This window comes from Setaria viridis, chromosome 3, assembly GCF_005286985.2.
Source record: "Setaria viridis chromosome 3, Setaria_viridis_v4.0, whole genome shotgun sequence".
Lineage (NCBI taxonomy): Eukaryota > Viridiplantae > Streptophyta > Magnoliopsida > Poales > Poaceae > Setaria > Setaria viridis.
In genome coordinates this window covers 17,904,719-17,930,661 of record NC_048265.2, presented here as the reverse complement: position 1 = coordinate 17,930,661, position 25,943 = coordinate 17,904,719, and the positions used below count along the sequence as shown (strand labels likewise).

At 43.6% G+C, this 25,943-nt stretch overlaps 3 protein-coding genes across 3 annotated transcripts; 2 read left to right on the top strand and 1 right to left on the bottom strand.

Annotated features, from left to right (window-relative positions):
* Positions 1–3,653: 3,653 nt before the first annotated feature.
* LOC117848219 (uncharacterized) lies at positions 3,654–6,077 on the top strand. Its single transcript, XM_072292765.1, has 2 exons — positions 3,654–4,259; positions 5,133–6,077. The coding sequence occupies exons 1-2, from the start codon at positions 3,935–3,937 to the stop codon at positions 5,816–5,818; spliced, it is 1,011 nt and encodes a 336-aa protein (XP_072148866.1). The 5' UTR covers positions 3,654–3,934; the 3' UTR covers positions 5,819–6,077.
* A 1,379-nt stretch (positions 6,078–7,456) lies between these two features.
* Positions 7,457–12,168, top strand: LOC117848220 (protein LIKE COV 2). Its single transcript, XM_034729551.2, has 8 exons — positions 7,457–7,757; positions 8,810–8,862; positions 8,957–9,066; positions 9,270–9,437; positions 9,820–9,917; positions 11,049–11,175; positions 11,453–11,572; positions 11,823–12,168. Exons 1-7 carry the CDS (start codon positions 7,626–7,628, stop codon positions 11,557–11,559), a joined length of 795 nt encoding a protein of 264 aa, XP_034585442.1. The 5' UTR covers positions 7,457–7,625; the 3' UTR covers positions 11,560–11,572; positions 11,823–12,168.
* A 517-nt stretch (positions 12,169–12,685) lies between these two features.
* LOC117848218 (polypyrimidine tract-binding protein homolog 3) lies at positions 12,686–17,702 on the bottom strand. The gene is made up of 15 exons (XM_034729549.2): positions 17,534–17,702; positions 17,237–17,302; positions 17,017–17,088; positions 16,857–16,933; positions 16,494–16,575; positions 15,401–15,533; positions 14,892–14,956; positions 14,760–14,809; positions 14,632–14,673; positions 14,382–14,433; positions 14,237–14,285; positions 14,132–14,145; positions 13,881–13,988; positions 13,490–13,633; positions 12,686–13,401 (listed from the first exon to the last, which is right to left on the bottom strand). The coding sequence occupies exons 2-15, from the start codon at positions 17,291–17,293 to the stop codon at positions 13,012–13,014; spliced, it is 1,335 nt and encodes a 444-aa protein (XP_034585440.1). The 5' UTR covers positions 17,294–17,302; positions 17,534–17,702; the 3' UTR covers positions 12,686–13,011.
* Positions 17,703–25,943: the final 8,241 nt, after the last annotated feature.

Genomic DNA, 25,943 nt, shown 5'->3' with positions numbered 1-25,943 from the left:
TCAATACTCAGTTGTGATTGGTTTTTAATTAATAATTACTCTATGCACTTTTTCATCCATATTCATACTTTTTCCATTTTGTATCACACCTCCAATCCTCCATACATTATGTTTAGCATACAAATCAATATTTTTCATCAATGCACGAAATAGCGGGCTATAGCGAGACTATAGCGGCACTATAGTGGTTGATGCTAAATGCTGCTACAATAGTGTTATACTAATTAGCGGGCTATAGCGGTGCTATAGCGGTTGAGCACAGCTCTACACTAAATCCCATAGCCTGCTATTTTGTACATTTTTTTTCATCGATTCCTCACATACATGTATAAATGGTCTAAATGGTAGCACTCATCATGTGTATATACTTTAACTTAGTATTTTTATATTAACAATGATATAAATAGGTAATTTAGAATCATATATTAGTTTACTTTTTGACATTTCTGTATGATGCACATGAAGATAATTAGATTAAGATTTAGGTGTTTACTTTAGGTTATTTTTAATAACAACATACACATAGATAAAATTTTAGAATGACATTTTAAGTTATGCTTTATAATGATGTGTATTAGTAAATTGGATGAAGATTATGGGTTACTTTAGATTATTTTTTTTATAATAGCTAAGCTCGGTAATTTAAATATAGGTTTAGAGCTTATTTTTGAATATTTTCACAATAACAGTGGTGGGTAACTTTTTAGAAAATATAATAGATCAATGGCTGTGATTATTAGAGTTTACAGGATTGATGTTTGATGTTTTTACTTTTTATGAGAATTTGTCTCTTTTTTCTAGCTTGTCTCGTGGGAACTAATGCGGAGTCTCCAATGGAAAAAAAGAGACTACATTGCTATAAAACTATTACCATAAGCGACCTCTCGTTTGTTAAATATTAGAACACAATACTTATGTAGATATATACTTAATATCTTCATCCAATTATGATAGATTTTAGTTAGTAATTACTCAATAATATTTTCATCCACATTTATAATCTTTAACTTTTCACTTTGCATAGCAAGTATGCGCTTAAATTTGTTTAATGAACTCTAAGTTTGAGATAAAATTTTATCATAGAAATCTATATGCTCATCACTTTACATCCTTATAAATGGTGACACACATCATGTGTATAGACATTAATTATTATATCATATACCAATAGTGCAAGATATAGATGATTTAGAATCATATATTGTTGTATATTTTTAATTAAAGGTTATTTGATTCAAACGTAGGGTTACCTTATGTTATTTTTAATAATGGCATGAGTGGATAATATAGGCGCAAATTTAAGAGTTACTTTAAGTTTTTTAAGTAATAGTGGTAGGCAATTCAGTTGCAAATTAGGAGATTATTTTAAATATCGTTTATAATGGCATAAGTGGGTAATTTTGATGAAGATTAGCGAGTTACTTTAGTTTATTTTATATAATGGTAGAGGTGGGTAATTTATGTATAGATTTAGAGGGTTACTTTAGGCTATCTTCATAATGGCATAGGTGGATAATTTTTTAGAAAACATAATAGATCCAATGGCTACGATAATTTGAATATATCGATTGATGGTCGGATATTTTGCTCTTTTTTTGAGAATTTCTAAGATCTCTCTAGTGTCCACTTATGAATTCTACGTGGCTTCACCTGGAGCGTTAAGGAGCCTCTAAATTGCTCTAAATTGTGATCTCATTTGGGCGTAGAGTAGCGCCCCCTGTTGACTACTGTAGTACGGTCAACACCGACCTCTACTCTCGGACAACGGGATAAGCCACACTGTACAAGCAGAAAGCAGAGTGATAGAGTGCTTTAGAAAAAAGCTAGCTACGGCCCGTCCTAGGATGCACAAGACTTGGTCAGAGTTCAGTGTAACGACAACCCGTGTCAACCTTGCCATCTGACACGGTTCCTTTATTGGAAAAACTAAATGTTTAGCACGCCACTACACTGGAAAGCTTTGGTCCCTCACGAAAAATGACTCATTTAACACGTCATTGTTGAGAAAAAGAAGAAGAATTCCGATCGTTTACCGCTACAGCAAAGCGCCACACCAGTTGAGCAATTCAGCAAAGCAATATGCGCGCATTTAAGTACATGTCCTCAAAAAAAAATTGTACACTTAAGTATATGTGAACTATCTTTTATTAGAATATGCTAGTAAAAGCTACTACAGAAATACGGTATGGTTTTATTTTATTTTTTTTGCTGGATCTGACAGTACTCTCCTTCCACCACTTCGATCGGCCAGGTGCCTTCGCCCATGGCGCTAGTCAAAAGTTTGACTCCACGTCGTCGAGAGCGACAGTTGTATACGGCGAGAGAGTACAATTATGTTAACACAGTATGAGAGTACTATACCTATGCAGTCTATTTCTAAAAACTGGCATTAAAAGCTAGTAGCGCTTTCGGTGCTTACTAGCACTCCCTTTTTTTTTATAAGAAGACGGGCTTCGGATGCTCAAACAATCAAACATCGTACGTGACGAATGCAGCTCGCCATCATATTCATGGCGACCTCCCGACCGGAACATTCCGCAGGGCGGTGCGCGCGCGTCCCTGATCGGCCGGGAAGAACGCCGTGTCCGCGCGCGGACGAGGTGGACGAATGGCGAGGAGACAAGTGCTCCGTGTGGACGAGACCCGGCCGGGCTCGCACGCCGCGGAGGGCGTCGTGTGGGCGGCGGGCGACGAGTGCCTGCTGCTGCGCACGTACCGAACGAATGTATAAGTTGGCTTGGCCGGCCGGCGGGCGCCCCCCGCGCGTGCAAACTATATGCTACCGGGCCGCGGCGGCGCATGTACGAAGCACACACCTCGGCCATTTCTGTCGCGGCCGTCTTATTAGCACATTGACAAGGGGCTTGCTCTTGATCCTTTCTAACTTTTAGAAATAGATCATATGTTACAAGCACCTATATATCAGTACGTGGTCATCATCCGTTTCATGCCTTTGACCGACCGCTAGCTAGTATAATGGTGTATACAATTCAATGTTTTCATGACAAATATTTTGTAACATATTCAATTCAACCATCCTAATTCCTAAATTAGAGTACTATGTGTGTACAGACAATCCCAATAAGACTTTATTTTCATTCAAACAAGAGTGGGTTAACAAAGAAAAAAAAAGACAAATCATCTAGACCCCTAGGTTTAGTAGTAAAGGCCTGAGCACGCCCTGCATTAGACGTCATCTCCGTAGGTTCGGATAGCGAAATTTGACCCCGGGTTGTCCCATATATGTCGGCAACACGCGCATCCCACAAACGTTGTTAGCAACCGGCCGCCATCACGCTTTGACTCTCCATAATAAACACAAGATAGTTAGGGGGTAAACAGCCAGGTTACACGATTTATTATAATTCTCTCACGCGACTACGGTACACAATTCGATAATCAATGCAGTTTCTTGGTAGTACGCATGCAGTCTAGATGGATTCAAGTATTCAACACATCGTCCTGACACACAGTTTTCTCGGCGCGCAAGCGGCTGTGCAGCGGTCAGAGCGGAGACCAGGTCCAAATCTGAACCGCGCCTTTTCCCCGGCGGCGGCAAGAGAAAAGTTGAAATAACTGATTTGTTGTGAGAGAAAAATACTGTTTGAAGGGCTGATAAACCGGCTAAATAAGTTGAAGCAAACACGTCTGAAACGTATACCCATCCAACACACGCATCGATCTGTGTCATTACGTACGATTCATCGACACATCCATCCGGCCGGCCGTCTATATATAGTAGCCGGCAGCCCGGCACGTTAGTCCGCCTCGTGTTGAGAAATAAAAGGATCGACGTCGGCTTTGAATTAACCAACTGCCATTCGCCCGATCTTTCATCCATCTACTAGTTGAATTGCGTCCCCGGCCTCGAGTCTGTTCAAAGTCTCCGCGCGTCGTACTACTAGGCTGCTAGCCAGCCAGATCTTTTATTTGCATGCGAGCGGCGGCGGCATTGCAGCCACGCGTGGTGGGAGATACGATGGCCGACGACGGGCGCCGCCGATCACGGCTAGCAGGCTGGACGGCGGCGGAGGAGGACGGGGATGCGGCGGCGAGCGCGGTGCTGTCCGGGGAGTACCAGGCGCTGGAGATGTCCACGATGGTGTCGGCGCTGGCCCACGTCGTTGCCGGCGGCGACGACGAAGGGTACCCGCCGGCAGCAATGGCCGCGGGCGGGTCGTACGTGCAGCCGGCGCAGCAGTGGGGAGGAAGCTACTCGTCGGCTGCCGCACGCACGCCGGATCACTTCTTCCCAGCAGGTGAGCCTTCACTTTATTCTATACTAGTATATGGTAGTACATTTCATTCGAGCACATTATTATAGCAGAGCAGGTATCGGAAGGAGAGTCCTATAGCAATAACAAACCTAAAGAACAGCTTCGCGTGACGTGCGTTCCTTTCATAACAAACCGGTGCCCATTGGAACCTTTTTAGTTGTGGCCTTCCTTTCATAACGGTTATTGTTTAATTAGCGTTGCATGTGTTAGTCGTGCATAAGGAAGCTAAGCATGTTTCGATTATTGTTGCTATGGATATACTTTGCTTGCGCCAAGAGGAAATCCCACGTCGCGTCTAAGCATGGATTACACGTGGCAGACCGGCTCGGTTGCCAGGCGTGCACGAGCACGAGCATGCATGCAAAATGAGAGCCCTGCATGTGGATCTCGCCAAGAAAGATTAGGCAAGTTGCATATTGATCCCAACCTCGCCCAACTCCCACCAAACAATCCACTAGCTAGCGTACGTATACATCTCTAAGAGACATATATCTCAGGACACACGCATGCATTGTGCACAGCTGCTAGGATCTCGATCTCAGTCGTGTCACATCACTACGAGATATCGCTACAGTTAGATCGAAAAAAAGATGACAAGATTGTACATGTGCCGGAAGCTACGTAGTATGTACGTGCTCGCAACTGGCCGATACGGATAGATGCGTATTAAATACACTGCTACAAAAATACGACCCGTGTTTGGGTCAGAAGACTCAGAACGACGCCGGAGCAGTCAAATGCGACGCACTATATATCCATGGCATCGCCGCCTACCCTACGCTATACGCATGCCCGGCTGCGCAAGTGTGTGCGCGCGCTCGCCTCACCTCACCTATCGTGTCCGCGCGCGCGCAGGAGAAGAGCAGCAGGGCCACCACCACCACGACGTGCGGCAGGGCGCCATGGAGGAGCACTCGCCCACGGCCGCCGGCGAGGCCGGCGGCGGCGGCCGCCGGTACCGCGGCGTGCGGCAGCGGCCGTGGGGCAAGTGGGCTGCGGAGATCCGCGACCCGCACAAGGCGGCCCGCGTGTGGCTCGGCACGTTCGAGACCGCCGAGGCCGCGGCGCGCGCCTACGACGAGGCCGCGCTCCGCTTCCGCGGCAGCCGCGCCAAGCTCAACTTCCCCGAGGACGCGCGCCTCACCACCCCGTCCAACGCGGTCGCCGCCGCTCCGGCTGCCGCGGCGGCGGCGTCCGCGACGGCGGCGATGGCCGCCTCGAGTGCTGGCGCGTACCCGGCCAGCGCCGCCTCGGAGTACCTGCAGTACCAGATGCTCCTGCAGGGAGCCGCCGCCGGCCATGGCGGCGGCTTTCCTCAGTACTACGGCGGTGGCGCCATGAGCAGTTCTTCGGGCTCCTACTCCTTCCCCGCCTCCTCTGTCACCGTGGCTTCTGTGCCGCCGTCCTCTGCTCCGGGCTACGGCGAGGCGGCGCAGTGGGGCAGCACGAGCTGGCCGGAGAGTGCGTGGAGCTATCCGGCGACTACTGGTTCTTGGTCTGATTCCAGCCACTACCCACCGTCAACTCGTCCTCCTCAATAGTCCATGCAGTATCGTCTCCCCTTCTTTTTTTCCTCTCCGAAGTCCGAAAGAAGAAAGCTTGTTTGATCGAGAAGATAGCGAGAATTCGTTCAAGATGCATGCATCCGTGCAAAGATCCAGAAGAAGGTTGCAGTATTCTGTTTCTTCTTTGCTTGTTTGAGTTGATCCTGTATTAATCATGTGGCGATTATTCTCTTGCAACTGAATGGAAAAGCACGTGATAAATAACATTTTATTAAGAAAAATCTTTATTTGTCCATGAGACATGTGATGCGAGGTCCTACCATCTGATCTAACAAGTTCGCAGCCGCTGGCATGGGGCTGTTTGGTATGAAGCACGTGGGTGTCAAATTCTCTCTTACAAAAATTGTGACTTCAACCGAATTTTGGTCATATGTCATTCTGTTTGAAGTGGGCGAACTCTTGCACGGACAACAGAATAAAAGACTAATCCACATGAGTTTTTTTGTGAACTTTGTCCTTAACAGATTTCTAGATTTTCTGATGGCTTTCAAGATTCGAGTATGGATAAGATTTTTTTTTTCTCCAGCATTGTGAGTTGCTCTCATGAGTTAGGATTAGAATTAGAACTAGGGGTTTGGTTTGGGCAAAAATTCATAAAAGCGCATGGCAACAAGCCGGGTGGGGGCGTTGATATACGACGCCATTAATGTTTTTCATTCATTTGACATCTTATCCACAAATATTTATATAAATAAATAAATTCAAAGTTCAATCTAAAATATTTTTATGATATAATTAATTAATTGAATTAATATGACTGGTCAAAGTTTGAGTAAAAAATCACCAGTGTCATATATTCAAGAACAGATGTAGTACTATGCATGTAGGTGGAGGGTGCTGATGATGGACCATGAATGGGAAGCACCAAACGTGAGAAAAAGGTGAGAGATGAACAAGCAATGAGATGGTATGGTGTCACGGATCATTTTGACATATGATTGGTATTGATGAGAGGTTGGAGGTGCCATCAACAATGTGTAAGAGATGAGATGAAAAGGAGGCAATGTGAGCAGTTTGAGGTGAGCAATGGAAGTACTCAAGTAGTGGCGTTGATGGCACTAGAGGTGAAAGAGGGAAAGTGTTAGGATGATGGGGTTCGTCGGTTGTACTAAATGGACATCTGCAAAATGTGATAAGTTAAATGCAAGAAAGAAAATGGCAGATGGAAATGACAATGCACTCAAGAACACGGTCTTCTCATTTTTCCAAGCCAATTCCCGGTGAGACGTAGCTCCAAGATCACACAAAACAGAGCCCAGCCAATGGCGGCCGTTCTATTGATGTGCCGCTAGCCCGCTACGGTCAGTCGCCAAGAGCCCAAGACGAACACGGACGTCCTCCTACTCGAACCCGCCACTCACCGCTCGACGGACGAACCGAGCACGACTGCGACCGTGCGCCGGCTTCGAAACCGAGCCGCTCGCGGTCCGCAACCACCGCCGCCCGCCACGGCCTCTCTTCCGCGCAGGCACGTCAACGCCTCGGCCCCACGTGCCCCTGTCCCCATATCCCAGTGACGCGCGGGGCCGGCGCCGTCCCGGATCGAACGGGCCCCACGCGAGGGCAGTCCGGTCACTTCAGCCGGCGTGTCCCTTTCGAACTCAACTCCGCCACCAACTGCTCCCGCAGGTACTCTCTGTCTCTGGTTTAGCTGCTGCTGTCGCTGGTGGTGGTAGCCAGCGGAGCCCAACCACCTTGCCCTCCCGACCTCGAGGCCCTCGGCTCCTCCTCCTCCCCGCCCCGCGAGGAAGCTCCGGCGAGCGGTATCCGGCCCTCGATCGCAATGCCGGAGGACAAGGAGTACGCGCCCGTGCCGCTCGGCCAGGCGGCGGCGGAGGCGGCGGCGGCGCCTGACCCCGAGGACCCCGTCAAGTCGCCGCCCCGGCCCAGCTCGCCAGCCACGTCCACACGCAAGGTCCGGATCCGTCTCGCCCTAGACCCTACCCCCCTGCAGGCTTTTTACCGTATACCCTAGGCGCTCGGATCTGGTCGCGTCCGTGCGGCCGCGCTGTTCCGCTTCAACTTCCGTTTCGCCCTTTGATCTTCCGTCCCCCTGTTTCGGGTGGGCATTGGGCAGTAGGAGTTGTCCATGTGCGCGGACCTGACCCCTGACCGCGTGTTCTGCGGTCAAATTAACGCATTGATTTTTTTTCTTTTTTACCCCTTCTTATCGGTCCTCTTGTGGTGCTAATTTGTCTCTGCGCTGCTATTTTGTGCATGCGCTTGTTCATCCAATTCGACGTTTATTGTGAAAGGCTGAAAGCCATTGGTCGTGGTAATGTGGGGGCATTAGAGTGTAGATCATGTTGGAAATGAAGGTTTAAGGGGTATAACGTGATTTCTGCTGGCACCAAATGCAGGTTACATTGTGCTTGAAATAGGAACTGGAATTTTTTTTGGGCGTTATCCTTAGGAAGATTTGTGCTGAACGCTGCATATGATTCTACTACACATTAATTTTGATTTCAAACAAGTCTTGTCATAACATGGATGCCAAGTTGACCTACAATATCTAGCACGATGTTGAAAGAATTTTTGAACTTGAGCATGCAGAGTTGTACAGAGGGAATGCATGAACTAGTTCTACAATTTTGTTAGAGAGAAAATATTGGACTCAACAGTAGAAGTATGATAAATTAACTACTTTTGGGTGTTAGTCTTTGATCTATCCAGGTGGGCAAATGTCAGTTCACATGTTTAGGCACTCTAACCATTTTTTCCATTTTATGAACCAGCTATTTTTGCATCATTTAGATTCAACAAGTCAACAGTAATGAATTTATTCCTGCAAATTAGAAAAAACGAGTACCCAATCTTGCCATTTTACTTTTTGTTTTCTCTGGTGTATCCACGTTAATATATTTCTCTATAGAAGTCTACATGCATGTGACGGAATATTGACAGTTTTTCGTACCTAATAACCTTTTTTTTTGGTAATGTACCTAATAACCTTGTTCATTTCAATAGGCATGCTTTGCTGTTCTTCAAAGCTGGGTGTCAAGAAAATTTATGACCGGCTGGTATGTTTCACAAGGTCTAATTCAGATACTTTGCAAGAGCTACAATATGCCCATTCTAATATCCTGTTTTTGTCTGCCTACTTTTTCTTTGCAGTGTAGTTCTTTTCCCAATTGCCGTCACGTTCTTCATCACTTGGTGGTTCATTCAATTTGTTGATGGTTTTTTCAGCCCACTCTATGCAAAGCTTGGGTTTGATATATTTGGTAACTGTTTATACTCAATTGGCGCTATACTTTCTTGTCATTATATATTGCTAAAATTGTAGAATTGTTTATGTGCTACCTATAACTAGATTCTTTAAAGTTCTTGAGTACATGATAAACTGTTATGATTTGTCGAGTGCATACACTATCTCTTTCTTGAATTCATTTTTTTTTTGTGACAAGTGCTTTTGACAATATTTCAGGCCTTGGGTTCTTGACCTCCCTGGTGTTTATACTTCTTGTTGGAATATTTGTGTCTTCTTGGGTGGGTTCTACTGTCTTCTGGGTTGGAGAATGGTTTATAAAGAAAATGCCATTTGTAAGGCACATATACTCTGCATCAAAGCAAGTTAGCACTGCTGTTTCGCCAGGTAATGTACACGCACAGCTGCTATTCCACGTGCACCAGAATGATGACCATCTATATTATTTGTCTGTCTCAGAGAAAATTTATGTAGCTTTTCTGTAGAAGGGTAATTTATGCTTCCATTGCCAGCACATGACCACACTATATCTAAAAACTGATAACTCTTAAATCAGGTAAACATTATGCTCTGTAAAGAACATAGAACAGTTTGATGGTCATTTTTTTTTCTTGCATAAATTTTTTATTACCATTCAACAGCGCCAATTTCTATGCACTACATGTTGTGCGCAAGTAGCTATCGATAGTTAACATTTATTTCCAACTTTCTTATAGTTCCTTTCTTCAGCCAGAAATGTTCTTATAATATTTTTTTTTCCTTTTGACAGATCAAAATACAACAGCATTTAAAGAAGTAGCTATTATTAGCCATCCCCGTGTTGGTGAATATGCATTTGGATTCATAACATCAACCATGGTTCTTCAGGTACTTGTCCGTGCATATTTGCATGCTGTAGATGGCTTTGACCAGCAGATGTTGATCTTTTGACACTTCATTATGGATGTTTTCCTAGTTAATATGCCATCAAACACTTTTCATACATATTTTTTTGGTGATTCAGAAGCATGCATGTGAAGATTCATTCCATTATATTTTGTGTTCTCGTTTTCTTGTGTTTAAGACTTTAAGGTTAGCCACAATAATGGAAAATTAAGTCTTACATAGCATATAGCATAGTAAGGCAGACTTTTCCATAAGTGTCATTTTCTTTTTACACAACTAATTGTACAAGGCCTTAAAACTTTAGCCCTACAAGACAGCCTGGAGTTGACACCCACTTTCTTGGGGTATAGCAATGATCCATACTAATTTGGACATTTATTGTTCCATTCGGACTAATGTTGCACTTAAACACACTGTTTACTTCTGTACTTCTCCACCGCCAAAACACAATGACTTATGCAACTCACACCTGCTTCCGGTGACAGCTACCACTCTCATATGAATGGGAGGGTAGAGTACCAAGACATAGGGAGTAGCCAGTGAAGGCGGTTTATTTACTAATTAATATACTTATTTTGAATTCTTTAAGTCAGGACAGTTCAAAGGCACGAGAGATAAGGAAAACAGAAAAGCTTCTCAAACCAGAGTAGGAATTCGATCAATCGCTATCAATGCCAGGAGGCAGATCAAGATTCATGGGAACGAGAACCTTTTTACCTAAGTAGGAAGAATCCATTAGTGCTGCGAACTCTTCCAATATGTGCGAGCAAATGTGCATGATCGATAGTATATACTAGACTCGGTGCCAAGGGAGAAAAGCTTAGAGATAGAATGCTCATCCGTCCATTTCTTATTTCCTGAGGTTCACCTATGTTCTTTTCTTGTGCTTTGTCAAATCAAATAGTTGCGTATGAAACACAAATCTAGAGGCGGATATCTATTGACGATATAGCATATGAAAGAGATTTTTATGCAATTCCATCGGTGCTAGCTCTGTTTTCAGCATTTGCCTGAACAGGCGCATTTGCTGCTTCAGTTAATTCCTTTTAAAGGTTATGATGTTTCTTGGAATCTTGGTGAACTCTGAGGTGACCATCTATTGTTTCGTTGCAGACAGACAAAGGTGATGAAGAACTTTGTAGTGTTTATGTGCCAACCAATCATTTATACATTGGTGACATCTTTTTGGTAAACTCTGCCGAAATTATAAGGCCCAATTTGTCCATTCGGGAAGGCATAGGTTGGTTCCTTGCTCTCTTTTTATGCTTCCCTCTACTTCTGGCCAGAGAAAAGAATGTATAACGTCTAATATAGTAGTTCCTCTGAATGGTTTTATTTGAGAAGTTGTTCCTGCTAGAAACTATTCTGATGTTCTGTTATATTTCAGGTGCTAGATCTAGTGCCTTTTTTTTTGGCGTTTCTTTCCCAAGCTGATACAAACCATCAACTTATAATAAAAATTTTCCTACATTAGCTGGTTTTCTAACCTTATGATTTTGCTGTTGTGCTTTCTACAGAAATAATTGTTTCTGGAGGAATGACTATGCCACAGGTGATCACGTCACTTGAACCAACACCTCGCAAGAGTCAGAACATCCGTTTAGACAGAGTGATGACTGTATGAGGCATGAAACTAGGTATATATACATATAAGGCACAGTCTGCTACAAGCAGGGTTTGAGGCCTGCCTTTTCAAGAGCCCTTCATTACTAGCGTCTTTTGGTCCGTTCGCATCTGAAAATGCCAGCCAAAAATCCATTTATTGTAGAGAAGGGAATGTCCAATCGCCATTTGATGATGAAATACTGATCCATAACCCTAAATGTCAAGGTTCTTCAAATCCAATATAGACTGATACATGATTGTTGGCAATACGTTGTATTGCAGGTTGAATTTGGAGGGGTGAGTGCCAACACATGATCGTTATGGATTAGAAGCTGGGGCACGGAGCATTCAGAACTCAAAAGCGCGGCGCTGGCAGATACATGGCAAACTTAAATCTGATCGTCCTGCACCGTCTTGTGTTGTGCAGTTGTTTGTCCGGTGACACGAAAATTGCAGCTTCGGTTGCAAAGCACCAGATGCTCGTTAAGTGATGCTCCAGCAGCGTGGCCTTTGCCTGTAATGATGAACACCACTCTGATTCAAGTTGTATCAACAAGTGTTCACTTTTGTATATACAAGTTTGCTACATTAAAAGCTGCTAAAATAAAAAAGTACACCAACTCTTGCACCCGGACTTCCAAAGATTTATGAGGGGATTCTTGGTTTCGCAAGGTGTCCCTCGAGGCATCGAAGTGGCGTAGCAGGAGGGTGGTGCGTGTTCGATTTTGGATTACTTATGTCAAACCGAATCAACCAACGTTCAACTATAAGGGCAAGCAGCAGCTAAGGTATAGATCACTCCTTATGCGGAATCCTGTCGTTTTAGCTTTTCGAGGTGTATAATTTTAACTATATATCTAGGCTTTTCGAGGTGTATAATTTTAACTATGGTGTATAATTTTAACTATGCACCTAGATATATACTTATGCTGACTTTTCAAGGTGTATAATTTTAACTGTGCATCTAGATATATACTTATGTTTAGATAAGTAGTAAATACTATGAATGAAAAGATAAAACAACCTATAATTTGAAACGGAGGAAAGGAAGTATTTCCTATGTTCAGTCAGCAACACAGAACATTCACGTTTCAAGGTTATGTAAAAAAAAACATCACAGGCACATGCTTCCTAGACCCAACACAGATCGAAAACCAACACAGAACATCTATTTCGTGGGGCCTCAAGGCGATAAGAGATGATCCGCACACAATAAACAGGCCTTTCAACTCAGAATAGCACGACATGAAGGGGGTAAAATCCTTTGATAACCTAAACGACAGAACAGGAAAGAAACAGAAGAGAAACCCCTTGGTGCAAAGGCCAGTGTCACGAGAAATGTTGGTACAACTCAGACAGCATCAGTCTGGGAGAACAGCACATAGGATTCACATTTAGTTTCAAATGCTTCCTAAATAAAAGCTCGCAAGGGCCAAGAGAGCGGCTTAAGACCTTTCCCTGGAAGAGCGGCTTATATACTCTGCATCTGGGAGAACGAGATCCGGATCGTGTTCCCCTCCAGTGTGCTGGCGTGTTTCGACACGAGGGCCTCGGTCGCCTCCTCTTCCGTCTCAAACATGACAAGAGCCTGCCTCTTGCCGTTCACCTCGAACAGCTTTGTGTTGATGACAGAACCATGCTCAGACACGTGGTTCAGGATTGCTTCCTCAGTGATCTCTTGTGGGAGGGCAGAAATGTGGATCATCTTTGTTGGAGCACAGCAATGTCGGTAGTTCTTTACCACATTGCTGTTGAACCGGTTAAGGCTTGAATTTAAGTAGTCATGAGCGTCAGGGGCAGGAGTGATGTTGGGGTACTTTGAGTAGTTAACTTCAAGTTTCTTCCCAAAAAGAATTGCACCCTGCAAAACATAGGCATCCCAAATGGGTGTCACAGATGTGAACAGAATAGGAATGCAACTGAGAAGAGAAATGCCGGTGAGATTGAACCTTCAGATAGTGCACAGCTAGCTCAGCCTGCAAACCATCAGCCATCTCAACTAGGGCATGATCTGGTTTATTACGCAATATTTTGATTCGTACTATGTTTCCATACAAAGAAAACAGATTGAAAAGCTTATCCTCATCAATTTTCTGCACAGAGTAGGGAATGATTAAAGATAGTAGTTTGAAGGTCTAAACTTCGCAGTAGTACTTAAAACTTCTGCCTATTTCATAAAATAAAAGCTTTAAAGTACATGAACTCACCGACCACCAATATAAGCTATTTGAAAGAGTACTTAAACTAACACAAAGTAACAAAAAGGACTTGCACTAGCTTATATTTGATGATAGCAGATAGGAGAAAACTCGAAAAAAATCAAAACAGCTCAAGACTTACATCAGTGTTCAAATTACTAACTATGAGCGTGCACCGTTCATTGGTACCAGTCACTCCATGAGGTAAAGTTCCACCAAATGCAGCTGCAATCATTGCAGCCCTTCCCATCTGGTATGCACCAAATGCAAACGCGTTGTATGAGTATTCATGGGCATTAGACAAGACATAACATAAATCAGAACAAATGCATATTCAGTTAAATCAATTCTCTGCTAAATATACGGCATTGAAGAATCCATTCAGACACCAACCTGTGCGTATGAAGCTGCAAACCCAAAAAAAAAAGGTAAGATATTTTCGCAAACATCAGGCATGTACAGTTAATTCAAAAGTAAACAAACTTTTCAGTGCGCTACCTCCAGGTTGTTGGAAGGCATAGAGACCAGCTGGATCAGGATAACCTTGCTGCTCCAAAAACACACACACACACACACACACTTTAGCTTTACAGCATCAAATGGTCCAGGTAAAAAGAGAACACAAGGAAGTATCGCCACCAACCTGAGAGGTCCTAGGACGTTGTTCTGTAGGCAATGATGGATTTGTAAAATCCCTGAAGAAAAAAAGGAATTAGAAGCAGGCAGTTTTTATGTCTTGAAGAAAATTAATTTCATCATAGAAGAAAGACTCAGAGCTGCCATCTGAAGTTACATTTTAACTTTGTAAGATCTATGATGGCACAATTATCTGAAAGTAACTGGAATTAATACACATTGCAACGTCGCTTGCAGGGATAAAAAGTCAACATTACCTAGACCGGTCATTGTTGTAGTGGACTTGCAGTTCGCTGAGGCTGGATATTCGAGAATGGAAAACAAGAAGAAATTAAGCTATAGAAAGTGAGGAAGACAAATTTCAAATATGATAGGATGCTCATACTTTGAATATTGAATGTCTAGCTGGCAGCAACCATCATATATGTTTCTTCCCTGGGATATTGTGTTTGTTAAGAACAGAGTAATATCAAATATAGATGCACAATTCAAGGACATTAGTATCATATAACATTACATGCAAAGAACCAAATGCTTCGACAGCTTCTTGGCGCGAGTGATACTGGATAAGAGCTTGAAAACCTGCATCAAGTAAGAAAAGTATGAAGAACCTTAAAGATGACAAATTTGCTTATATCTGGCAGGAAATGAATGTGTGACACAATGAGGAAAATATTAGAACTTAAATACTTAATCAACCCCAGGGGCAGACGGGTTAAGTCTGTGAAAATCATGTCTTTAGCAACCAGGACAACAGGTTTAGATGTACCAAGCTGCACCAGTCATTTGCAGGCACATCTAGAACTTGTAATCAATTGCTATGACCACACATAATGTTGTTAGTTCTTAAAGCTGTTGTTTACACTTTACTTGATGCAACTCAGAGGACTCACATTAATACATATAAAGCTCATATGAATTGGTAAAGCAATCTTACCATTCACATGCAATCTATAAGTGAATCAGAAAATGTATATCAGGTGAACGTGTGCGTGGTGAAAGAGAGAGAGAGCAGGAAAATCTGACCAGCTGACTTTTGAAATGTGACTATCTTCTCCACAAATCCATAAGCTTTGAATACTTGATGTAGAACCTCCACCGTTATAGGATAGATCATGTGGTGGATAGTAACTAAGAGGATTCGGTTGGGTTCAGACTCCTGAGGCCAAGCAGCAACAAGCACCAAGACGGAAAAGAGGAGATAGAAAGAAAAGAATAAATAGGGAGGAATGTGTATAGAGTTGGAAAATAAGAGACCAGACATGACATGCCAATCTAACTCAACTATCTAAAAGAGGAGGTAGAAAGGTATAAAATACAGCTAAACATATACAATTTTGTAACATTTAGTTGCATATATGCCAATGATTTTTATAAAGAACTAGTTTTACCACTCTTGCAATTGAATGTCCAACTTTTAAGAACCTTTTACCATCTTACACAACTTGTAAAGATTGCTAAAACTAGGAAAAATTACAAAGCCTATTCCTATCGACATGCAGGCAACTAAACCAACATGGAGTCTACAGAAGTACAAATTGGTGTTTTAAAGAAACATACTAGCAAAAGGGCAACTGTTACATAACTTGAAAGTATGCTCTCATACAAATAGCTGTCCTACAACTGGGCATAATAAATCCAACTCTTTTCCTGTTAAGTCACTACATGTCTATGGAAGTATAAATTGATGTTGCAAAAGGGGCAACTGTTATATAACTTAAAAGTATGCCCTCACACAAATAGCTGTCCTACAACGTAGGCATAATAAATCTGTCTCTTTTTCCTGTTAAGTCACTACACGAAGTCTATGGAAGTACAAATTGATGTTTTACAGAAACATACTAGCAAAAGGGGCAACCAACACATAATTTGAAAGTATGTGAATCATGGTCTTAATAAATCTTAATCTTCTCCTGTTAAGTCAATGGCCTATTGCTTCCAAGCTTACATGTTGGATGCAATAACTGAATATCATACAACTAAGTGCCAAAAAAGATCAACAAGAAAATAAAACAACATGTGACTCGCTAACAGGCATTAGTTACATTCAGAGTCTATAGCATTATAATTTTGGGATATCTAATAAATTAATTCTTCAGTACAGAATTGTGTGGCGTACCTGATCAGAATTCCTTCCATGAGAACTCTGGTCTGTGGTAAGTTCTTGGTGGGATGAGAATTGCATGTATACATTCCTTCCCCTAAAACGGAAACCATGATGCACAAAAATGATATATCACATACCTAATGGAACGTGAAACTCAATTGGAAAAAAAAGGTTGCTCTTAAGCTAAACAAGAATGTAATCACAATAGGAAGCCAAAAATATATATATACCCAGAATTCATAAATTTGCACACATTATCTATCCAGTATAGTCATTTACTAAGCAGATTACATTGCAAAACATGTATGAAATATCTCTTTCTGGAGCCTTTAGCATCCATAAACCATTAGAGCAAATAGGCAAAAGCTATATTACCTTACACTAGGTTGAACAGAACTGTAATATTGCAGAGCTGTCACGGAGGCATGTATGTCTTCCATCTGCAGAAGAGCCTTCGCCATGAAACAACCAGAAGTCAGCAATAACAAGTCAACCTACTCTATATCTCAAGAGCATGAAAGAAGAAAGAGCTCACTTGGTTCTTGGCACGCAGCATGACGATCTTGGAGACCAGCCCAAACGGCTGCAGCAGCTGGAGTAAATCAGACTGCAAACACAACAGCACGGTGAGTAGATAGAAAATAAAAATCAAATCTTTAGCCACAAAAGACGAACCCGACCTAAACCCTAAACCCAGAAAAACACAAAAATCGGAAAAGATTCAAAAGATTCCCCTTTTCTGCTCCCCTTCTCACCTCGGCAATCTCGTGCCCGACGTTGCGGATGTGGATTACCTTGGACGGCTCAGCCATCCTCCCGCACTGTAACACATGCAGCAGTTACTAATCAACACCAGGGGGGCGACCCAGTATAGAACATGGGTGTACACATGCAGACCCGATAATTTTTGCCAAAAAAATCGAAGTTAGAAGGTATAATACATGTATATAATCGTAACAGCGTCAGATCCAAATACACATAGCTTACATTAGGGTTTGGGGTGCTCCGCTGCGCACAGCAAGAAGTGAAGGGGGGAGGGGGGGGCGACATACCTGGTGGGTGATCGTCGCCGGCGAAGGGCCCGGTACAGTCGAGGGAAGGGCGCCGCCGCTCGCCCAGTCGTCGCCGCCAGGAAAGGAAGGCCACGAGGGAGGGGGGAGAGGGAGAGGGGCACAAAGCGGTCGACGGGAGAAAGAAATAGATGAGGGGTGCACGTCCAGGGCCTCCAGGGTCCAGGCAGCAGGCAGCAGGCAGCGATGCGCTCAAGCCGTTTCGATGGCAGCGTATTGCTTAGGTTTTCTTCACCGGCCTGCTAATTGGGTTGTAATCCAACTCTAACCGTACCAATCAATTCAATGACTCATAAGACCCTAATTCACCCTACTAATAGAACCCATAAGACCCTAGACTTGTATAAAAACTGTGCAGATATTTAAAATAAAAGTTAGACCGACATGTGGACCCTACTTCAAGAGGCGGATCCTATAATTAAACTGTCGGGTTCACATCTTAAAATTTTAGCGAAATTGATCGAAATTTATTGGAGATGACTCAGTTTGACTACCCGCTGTGCAAAATAGTACAGCCAAACATACATGTAGGTCCCGCGTCAAGAGCCGAACTCTAAAACTAAAACATCGCATTCACACCTTAAAATTTTAGCGAAATTTATTGAAGATGACTCAGTTTGGCTACCCGCTAATTTGTGTAAAATAGTATGGCTGGATATACATGTAGGCCCCAACCAGACCTAGAATTAAAACATCGCGTTCGCACCTTCAAATTTTAGCAAAATTGATCGAAATTTGTTGAGGATGGCTTAGTTTGACAGTTTGCCACTTTGTGCAAAATAGTGTGGTTGGGCTTACATGTGGGTCACACGTCAAGAGCCGGACCTGAAACTGAAACTTCGCGTGCACACTTTAAAAATTTAGCAAAATTGATTGGAATTTGTTGGAGATAATTCAGTTTGACACTCTACTACTTGTGCAAAAAAAATATTGCTGGATTTACATGTGAACCCCGTAGCGAGTCGGACCTTTGGATTGTTCAAACTAAACCAAACTATTTGATGGATTAGTCTATTAGTAACCAATCTAAATAACTTTTAGTGGAAATTAATCCATTAAATCATTAAACTCAATCCTTCCTCTTCCAACCAATACTGGTATTTTTTCCTTCTAAATAATTGGATAATGAAATTCCTTATTCACCTTTTGAATTTTAAAAAAACTAAACATTCTGATCTTTTCTCTTGTCTTATTTTCATTTTTTTATTTTGCTCTTAATTACTTTATAAACAGATAGCAACAGAGGGTTAATCTTTTTCTCTTTTCTACTCCCTCCTTCCATTTATCAGAGTCATCTGAGAAAAAAAAAGTTTTCCAAGAGTCGACGTCGTTTAAGCTCGAACCTCGTCCCTAGGCGCTCGCAGCTCCTTGTACAAAACACAACAATTGATGTGGCGCCGTCCTCCCGGTATTTGATGTTACTTCAAATACCGCCTCCGTTCCCTCCCGTTAGCCTTCATGAAAGTATCCAGCACACCACACCTCCGCGCCGTCGAGTCCACGCCGCCGCGACGCCGAGTGGCTCCACGCCGCCACGTTGCTGCCTGCCTGCATGCGATGGATCGCCAGGACGATGATGACTGAGATCCATTACGTGCGAGGTGCAGTTCGTGATGGATACTTTTGCAGGTGAGACTGAGGTGCTGGACTCCCAGATGGACATCGCCGAAGTCGACGAACCTGACGCCGTGTATGCCCTAGTGAAGCTGGCTTCAATATATGTTAACAAGTTTCAATCCAACAAGGTGAATCATGAAGCCTCTAGTTTGATGTCCCCTAAGTTTGATGTTCCCAGTGTTATTGCCTCTCTTGTATGGACGTCATGAGGAGGACGTCAATGATGCTGCAGCAACCCTACTTTGGATTGGTCGTGGGTACTGTAATGTTTCTAATGGATTGCCAAAGATTTCAGATAGAGGTCTGGACGCTGAGAAGCTTGAAGAAACTAAGATGTCCATGTTCAAGATTATTTTTCCTTCCTTGTACTAGTCCTAGTATTAGTTGGAGCAATTTTAGTGTTGAGTTTAGCAGTACTATAAGTTCTGTTAGCTAATGGATGAAAAATTTCATATTCAAGATGAATTGCATTTGAAAAACAAAGGATAATATTGCTTGCAGTTTCCATTACTCGAACCGAAGCGACAAAAAAAAGCATCATATATAACTTCTAATTCTAACTAGCGACGAACTGCATGGCTTGATTGTGAAGTTGCAAAGGGCAGCTCAGAGTAGTTGGAAGACATCCTTGCAACTCTAGAGTTTTTCTTCTTCACATGAGGGATGTTGTGGTGCTAGCCTTCATTGTGCTTCATGATCTCCATCATGCAACCCTGCTGGGTTAGAAAAATACGGTTGGCCCTTTGCATAGGATAGTTCCGCTACACCTTTTCAACCTTTGACACAATGTCGTTAATGTTGTTTGGTGTTCCCTTTTCAAACAGCGCCTGAATTGTTGCAAAAAAACCGTCCAATACATTAAGGTCAGGAGAATTAGGAGGTTGGCATGTGAGCCTAATGTTCCAACCATCTGCTTGGGCGGCCTGAACAAATGTAAGGTCATTCACATCAATGTGAGTCTTAGCATTGTCTTGATGTATGTATTTGGGCAATCCTTTCTCTTCTGCGGGCCACTTTGCTTTGATTGTGGATAGAACCTTGTTCACAAGGAAATCTCTGCTAACTTCTTTTGTTACCAACATCATGGCTTTTGTTACAAGGGTACCTACAGATGTAAACATTGTTAATAAGACTCATGATTCATGCAGGATATGCCAAAAAAAATTGCAATTTTTAGTATCCGCGTCCTGGTTTGGGCTCCATCTCTTTGTTGGCTCTACTTTCACAAAGGGAAAAATGCCTAGTTTACCATAAAAAATGCATTGACCATTGTCATCAAATCTAGGCCTTGTAACCACGGCTAGGAACATCACCTTCTCAATAAAATTTTTGCTTTTAACTGCTCATTGTGGTCTTTCTCCATCATTTGCAAGGTAATATTTTTGGTTCCTACAAGTCCTATAGAACCATTTTTCATTGATGTGCACGACATTGTACATTGGTTAAAAAGACAAAGACAGATCATTCAGCATGGATAAACAATACTTGACATGGGCCTTCTTGTTTTCATCGGTCATGCTAAACTTGAGGTCATTAGTGTGCCGACAAAAATAGCATTCCTTGAAACGGTTATGAAGTGTGCTCTTCTTGACACCCAATGCATTAGCAAGATCCTAAAAAGTGGTGCGTTGGCTAAGAGGAACGTCTTTTATGGATTCCAAGTCTATTTCTATTCTTTTCCTACCACAATTCTTAGACCATCTGTTCATACCATTTATTCCACCAGTTTATCCATTTTTCCAAATGGACTGCACAACTCTTAGAGGCACATCAAATTTTTGTGCAACTCCCTTTGAAACCCCGCGGCGCAGAATAGGAGGATCAGTTTTTGCCAATAGCTCTAGGTATATGGCGATCTTTAAGTTATCCGAGTAGAACTTCTGTTTGTTATTATTGGAACCTGTAAACCAGAAGCATGTACTGTGATTAGTAGAGATAGCTGAAACTGAACCTGACAAGTGACTGTATCTGAAAACTGAACCCGATCCAACCAACAAATCACTGAAATTTTTTAACTAAATGCCAAAAAAACACAGGTAGTTGATCTAAAAGGATTAAGACATGAAACTGAAAATCACCATTTGAAAGACCCTCTGCTTGCACGCCATCTGTTGCAGCATCATGTTGATCTCCATATGCTTCTTGGCCATCGTCAGCAGGTACTAGCACTCTTTCAGTTCGTCCATCTCTATCTTGGTCATCTATGACATGGAACACAGGCGCAAAAAAAATTCAGATCATGCACAAAAGGAAGACACAACACATCGTGGATCATGGTTAACTAATCCCCTTGATATTCATCATTGCAGACCATGTCATAACTGAGTTCATTGGCAGGGCCATCCCACTCCCCTATGTCATCCCAATCTACAGGATTATCTAAGGCTGATTCTGGTGGATTTTGGTTCAAGTCGATCTTTAGCCCAGGCATTGTTGGTGTGCTACAGCATGAATGAGAGATAGAGAGAGATGGATGGTTCAGTGATCCGAATACCGATAGTTACTTCTATTGGGCGTCTTATATAGACCATGCAACGCTAGGTGGGATGTCTGTTGATGGGCACTTGGTGGCAAAAGAAATTTGCTTTTCAATTTTGGTTGCAGCAACTAAAACTGAAGGCATCGCAGCAAAGAAGAAAAGGAAAGGAAGAGAATTGCGCGCGCGATGCCGGGCATGGTGAAAAGGAAAGGAAATCGCGCGGTAATCACGTTGCTGGGCAAAGAAGAAAAGGAAAGGAGCCATGCGTGCGAGGTAACGGTGTTTGGAGCGGGATTAGCAGAGTATTTACTTGGTAATTCAATAGTCGCCGACGGAGTTAAAGGAAAGCCATGATTTAATGGCAATCGGGGATCCACCGGCCCCCTTGTCACTGTGCACGACCCTAAAATGAGTCCGATAAATGGAAAAGAGGGAGTAGTTGGAGAAAGATTTAGATTGGCTTGTTGAGTTCCTCCAATTACGATGAATCAAAACTAACTTTTTCTCTAAACTTTTAATAGAAGAAAATTCTAGATCAGCTCTTGACTTTATCCAATTTAGCAATGGCAAGTGTTCGGACATAGGTAGCCCTAGTTTCAATTTCTTACACTAATGAAAACACACTATATCGAATAGTAAGCTCACTTGCTTAACGGCTACCTCAATTTCTCACACCCAAAACGAACTTTGTTCATAAATATATACCACTTATGAATCAATGGAGAAATAGGTAAACTTGATGTTTTTTTTATAACATCCAGTTTTGATTTGCGAGGTACTTCGGTCTTTCTCCCTTTTCCAAGAATAAATGAAAACCATCCAATTCCTCTTAATAGGCTCTGTTTGGTAGAGCTTTCCAAGAATAAATGAAAACCATCCAATTCTCTTAATAGGCTCTGTTTGGTAGAGCTCTAGGTCTTGCCAAAACGGATCCGGCTCCGGCTCCTCTGGTGGAGTAGCTTCACTAGTGTAGCTGAAGCTATTTTGGAAAACGTTTGGTAAAACGGCTTCTTAATAGCAATATGGGTAATTTTATGGTCAATTAATACTTGGAGAGGGAGAAGGAGTAGATGAAGTCAATTTTTTTGGCTCCTCCTCTTTAGTGTAAGCCATTTTATGGTTTCTCCCCGGTTTTGGTGGTGGAGCCGTTTTGAAATTGGCCCTTTGGTAGGGCTTCACCAAAAGCCGGTGGAGAAGCTGTTTGAGAAGCTCTAGCAAAGAGGGTGTGTGCGGGCTTGAGCAATTTTTTAATATGGGAGGATTGCTATCCTGATTCCTGAACCTAAGGTTTCGGTTTTTATTAATCTACTACAAATTATTTTATGTAGGAGTGGCTATTCAACCCCTAGAAGATAAGAGGTCCGCTAAATATTCAACATTCTCTTTTCTTTTCTATGGTCGACATGAAATCTCCATTAGGAAAATATTTTTAACTGATAAAATCTAGTTTTGAAATAAGTCACCATCCTTTTTTTTATCAAAATCGGTAAGGGAAACCACATCCTATTTTTATATATTTTTTTATTCCAAACCACTTAATTCACTCCCACATGGTCTAAACACTAGGCTCGAGACCCTTTCGCAAAACTGATCTATAAAGGAAATCTGGTTTCGAAATAAGTCACCATCCATGTTTCCCAAAATTGCTTAATTAAAAGTTGCATCATAAAAGTTGTACAGTTCCAAAAGACATTAGTTATTTGAAAACTTGGATTCTGGATCGTTGCTCTTTTCTCTCACTTTCATGTGGATCTTACTACTTTCTTCCTCCCACTAATCTTTGTGTCCACGTACCGAGAAGGTAGCCATGGCCGCTCCTCTCCTTGTTACCTTAGAGCAACTCCAAGAGGATCCGTAAAACAACTCGAAAACCTAATTTAGGAAGAAAAAGAAAAATTCCATGCTCCAACAGCTCCCGCATAGTTGCCAAAAAATACGGGAACCTGAATCCAACCTCCATTCTCCCGCATATTTGCAGGAGCCGGTGCTTCCCCTAATCGCCCCTCACGCGCTCATTTCCCGCGCACCAACCGTTTCCCATGCGCCGCCGCGTCGATATGGCCGGCGCGAAGGCCGCCCTGACCCCTGCCACTGCACTCACGAGGAGCCTCATCATGACCGCTGCCGCTACCGTTGGGCCCCGCCGCAGCCGCGCTCGTCATCGTTGGGGCCCCTCCGTGCCCCCGGGCGGAGCCTCGCGCATGGCTGCCGCCGCATGAGCCCTTGCCGCTCGCCAGTGCTTCCAATCCCTATTGCTCCGCTGCTCCGCCGGGCCCTCGGTGCGCCACCTCCTGGCGCTTCCCCTCGCGCCGCGCTGCTGCGCTCCAGGCTGCCGTGAGCTCGCGACGCTCGGACGGACCGCGTGGGGCGCGCTAGGCTCCAGCTCCCACGCTGCTTGGGGCGACCACGCTGCAGTGTCGCTCCCGGGGGCTCCGCCACCCGTGCCCGGAGGAAAAGGGAAGAAGAAAGAAAAAGCAAATGAGATAAGGATGGGCGGATGAAAGAAGAGATGTGAGGAAGGGGGCATCTCATAGCGAATCTTGGACGGCCGGCACCAGACGCAGGGGCTGCCGGCGTTACTTGGATGGCGCAGTGCGTAGGGGCTGGCGCGGCGTGACTGAGGGGTTGGCGCGACGTGACTGATGGTGACGCAGGAGCTAGCGCGGCGTGACGCAGGGGCTGGCGCAGTGAGCAGACCCGTTTCCAGTTTGCCGGCGTTTGGAGGATGGTGCAGTGCGCAGGGGCTAGTGCCTGGCGGCGTGACTGAGGAGACCCGTGCGCAGGGGCTGCCGGTGTGAGGATGGCGCAGTGTGCAGGGGCTGGCGCCTAGCGGCGTGACTGAGGGGGTACCCACGGGCGATGCGAGGGGGTTTCTGGTCACGGTGGTGGAAAAAAAATAACGGATCCTAATGGGACCCAATATGATGACGTAACCTGTTTTGAATTATTAGGGGATATTTTTTAGCAATATGTTGTGGGCTGATATATTTTTAGGGGAAATTTTTTTAGTATAACCCCCAATATCTTATTTTGAGGAAAATTTTCTAGGAACTATTAGAGTTACTCTTAGTCTAATTCAAACAAGAAATAGATTCCTCGTTATCTCCTCTTCCCTTTTTCTCTCTGTTTCCTGTTCATTCCTTGTAGGCTCGATGATATTTCTCTTCCTCTCCTTCCCTATTTTTATCTTCACATGCAAAGAAGGTAGCTATGGTTAGAGTATCTCCAAAAGTGCTCAAAATACTATCCCAAAACTTAATTTTGGGAGTAAATAGAAAAACACAGCTCCAACAGTTACCTAACCCATGCCCAACTTATTCGCACGCCCAATCCCGACGGCAAATGGAGCCATTTTTCCGCAGCGAACCCGCACTCCCAATCGGCGAAATAATAGCGAAGCCCACCGATTTTCTTCTCCTCCCGCGTTGAGTTCCTCCCGTAGGCGCCATTTTTCCTCCGTTCATCCGTTTTGCCGCAGGAGGTGACGCCGCGTGCCTGCACTGCATCACCCTGCCGCCGGCCTCTCCGCTTTCCGCAAGCGTCGAGGACGGCGGCGGTGCGTGGCCTGACAGGGAGCCATGCGGCCGTCTCCATGAGTCCAGGTCGTCCCATCGAGTTGGGCTAATCTAAATTCAAGTTCCAGAGCAAGATTTTTTTTATTACTTCATTTGATGAATACTCGTGTGTCATGATTAATTTGTATCTATCTGATTTGCGATATCTTTGAGTCATGTGAGAAGAGATTGAGAATGTTTAACGGGGTTTGAACTTAGATAAATTCAGTTTGCCCTCGCTACCCCTTATCATCGCTTAGCCGTGCACAGGCCACCCTCGCCGTTGGCGCGTGCTGTGGAGGGCATGTCTTTGGTGGAGCAGCCTGGCGCCGCTGCGAGGAAAAGAAACAGGAGGATGTGAGTGGATGGCCTGGCGGCGCCGCGACGAAAGAACCGCGAGTGGCGTCGTTCAGGAAAAGTCTAAGGCAAAAGATCACTGCTAATTTGAAAAATAAGAAAAAGGATGATGCGTGGGATATTTCATAATTTTTGGAAATGGAAATTGGGAACTGTTGGAGGAAGGGATGTTTTATCTGCCCACAATTTGTTTTGGGCAACTCCCAATCCTAATTTATTGGGAGTAAAATTATTGAGCACTCTTGGAGTGATCTCGACCTAATCCATGTGCAAAAATGGAATTCTCCATGATCTTATATTCCCTTTTCTCTATTTTTTCCTTCCATCACCCAAGCTGCCAATGCAAGCAGCCTACTGCTTTCTACAGCATGGTTGCGGGCGTTTG

Coding starts and splice junctions, on each gene's coding strand:
- LOC117848219 (XM_072292765.1), top strand. CDS start 3,935: ATGCGAGCGGCGGCGGCATTGCAGCCACGCGTGGTGGGAGATACGATG. Junction 4,260..5,132: donor GGATCACTTCTTCCCAGCAG/GTGAGCCTTCAC, acceptor GCGCGCGCGCAG/GAGAAGAGCAGCAGGGCCAC.
- LOC117848220 (XM_034729551.2), top strand. CDS start 7,626: ATGCCGGAGGACAAGGAGTACGCGCCCGTGCCGCTCGGCCAGGCGGCG. Junction 8,863..8,956: donor AGAAAATTTATGACCGGCTG/GTATGTTTCACA, acceptor TTTTCTTTGCAG/TGTAGTTCTTTTCCCAATTG. Junction 9,918..11,048: donor CATCAACCATGGTTCTTCAG/GTACTTGTCCGT, acceptor GTTTCGTTGCAG/ACAGACAAAGGTGATGAAGA.
- LOC117848218 (XM_034729549.2), bottom strand. CDS start 17,293: ATGGCTGAGCCGTCCAAGGTAATCCACATCCGCAACGTCGGGCACGAG. Junction 17,089..17,236: donor TCGGGCACGAGATTGCCGAG/GTGAGAAGGGGA, acceptor TTGTGTTTGCAG/TCTGATTTACTCCAGCTGCT. Junction 14,810..14,891: donor AAGCATTTGGTTCTTTGCAT/GTAATGTTATAT, acceptor ACAATATCCCAG/GGAAGAAACATATATGATGG.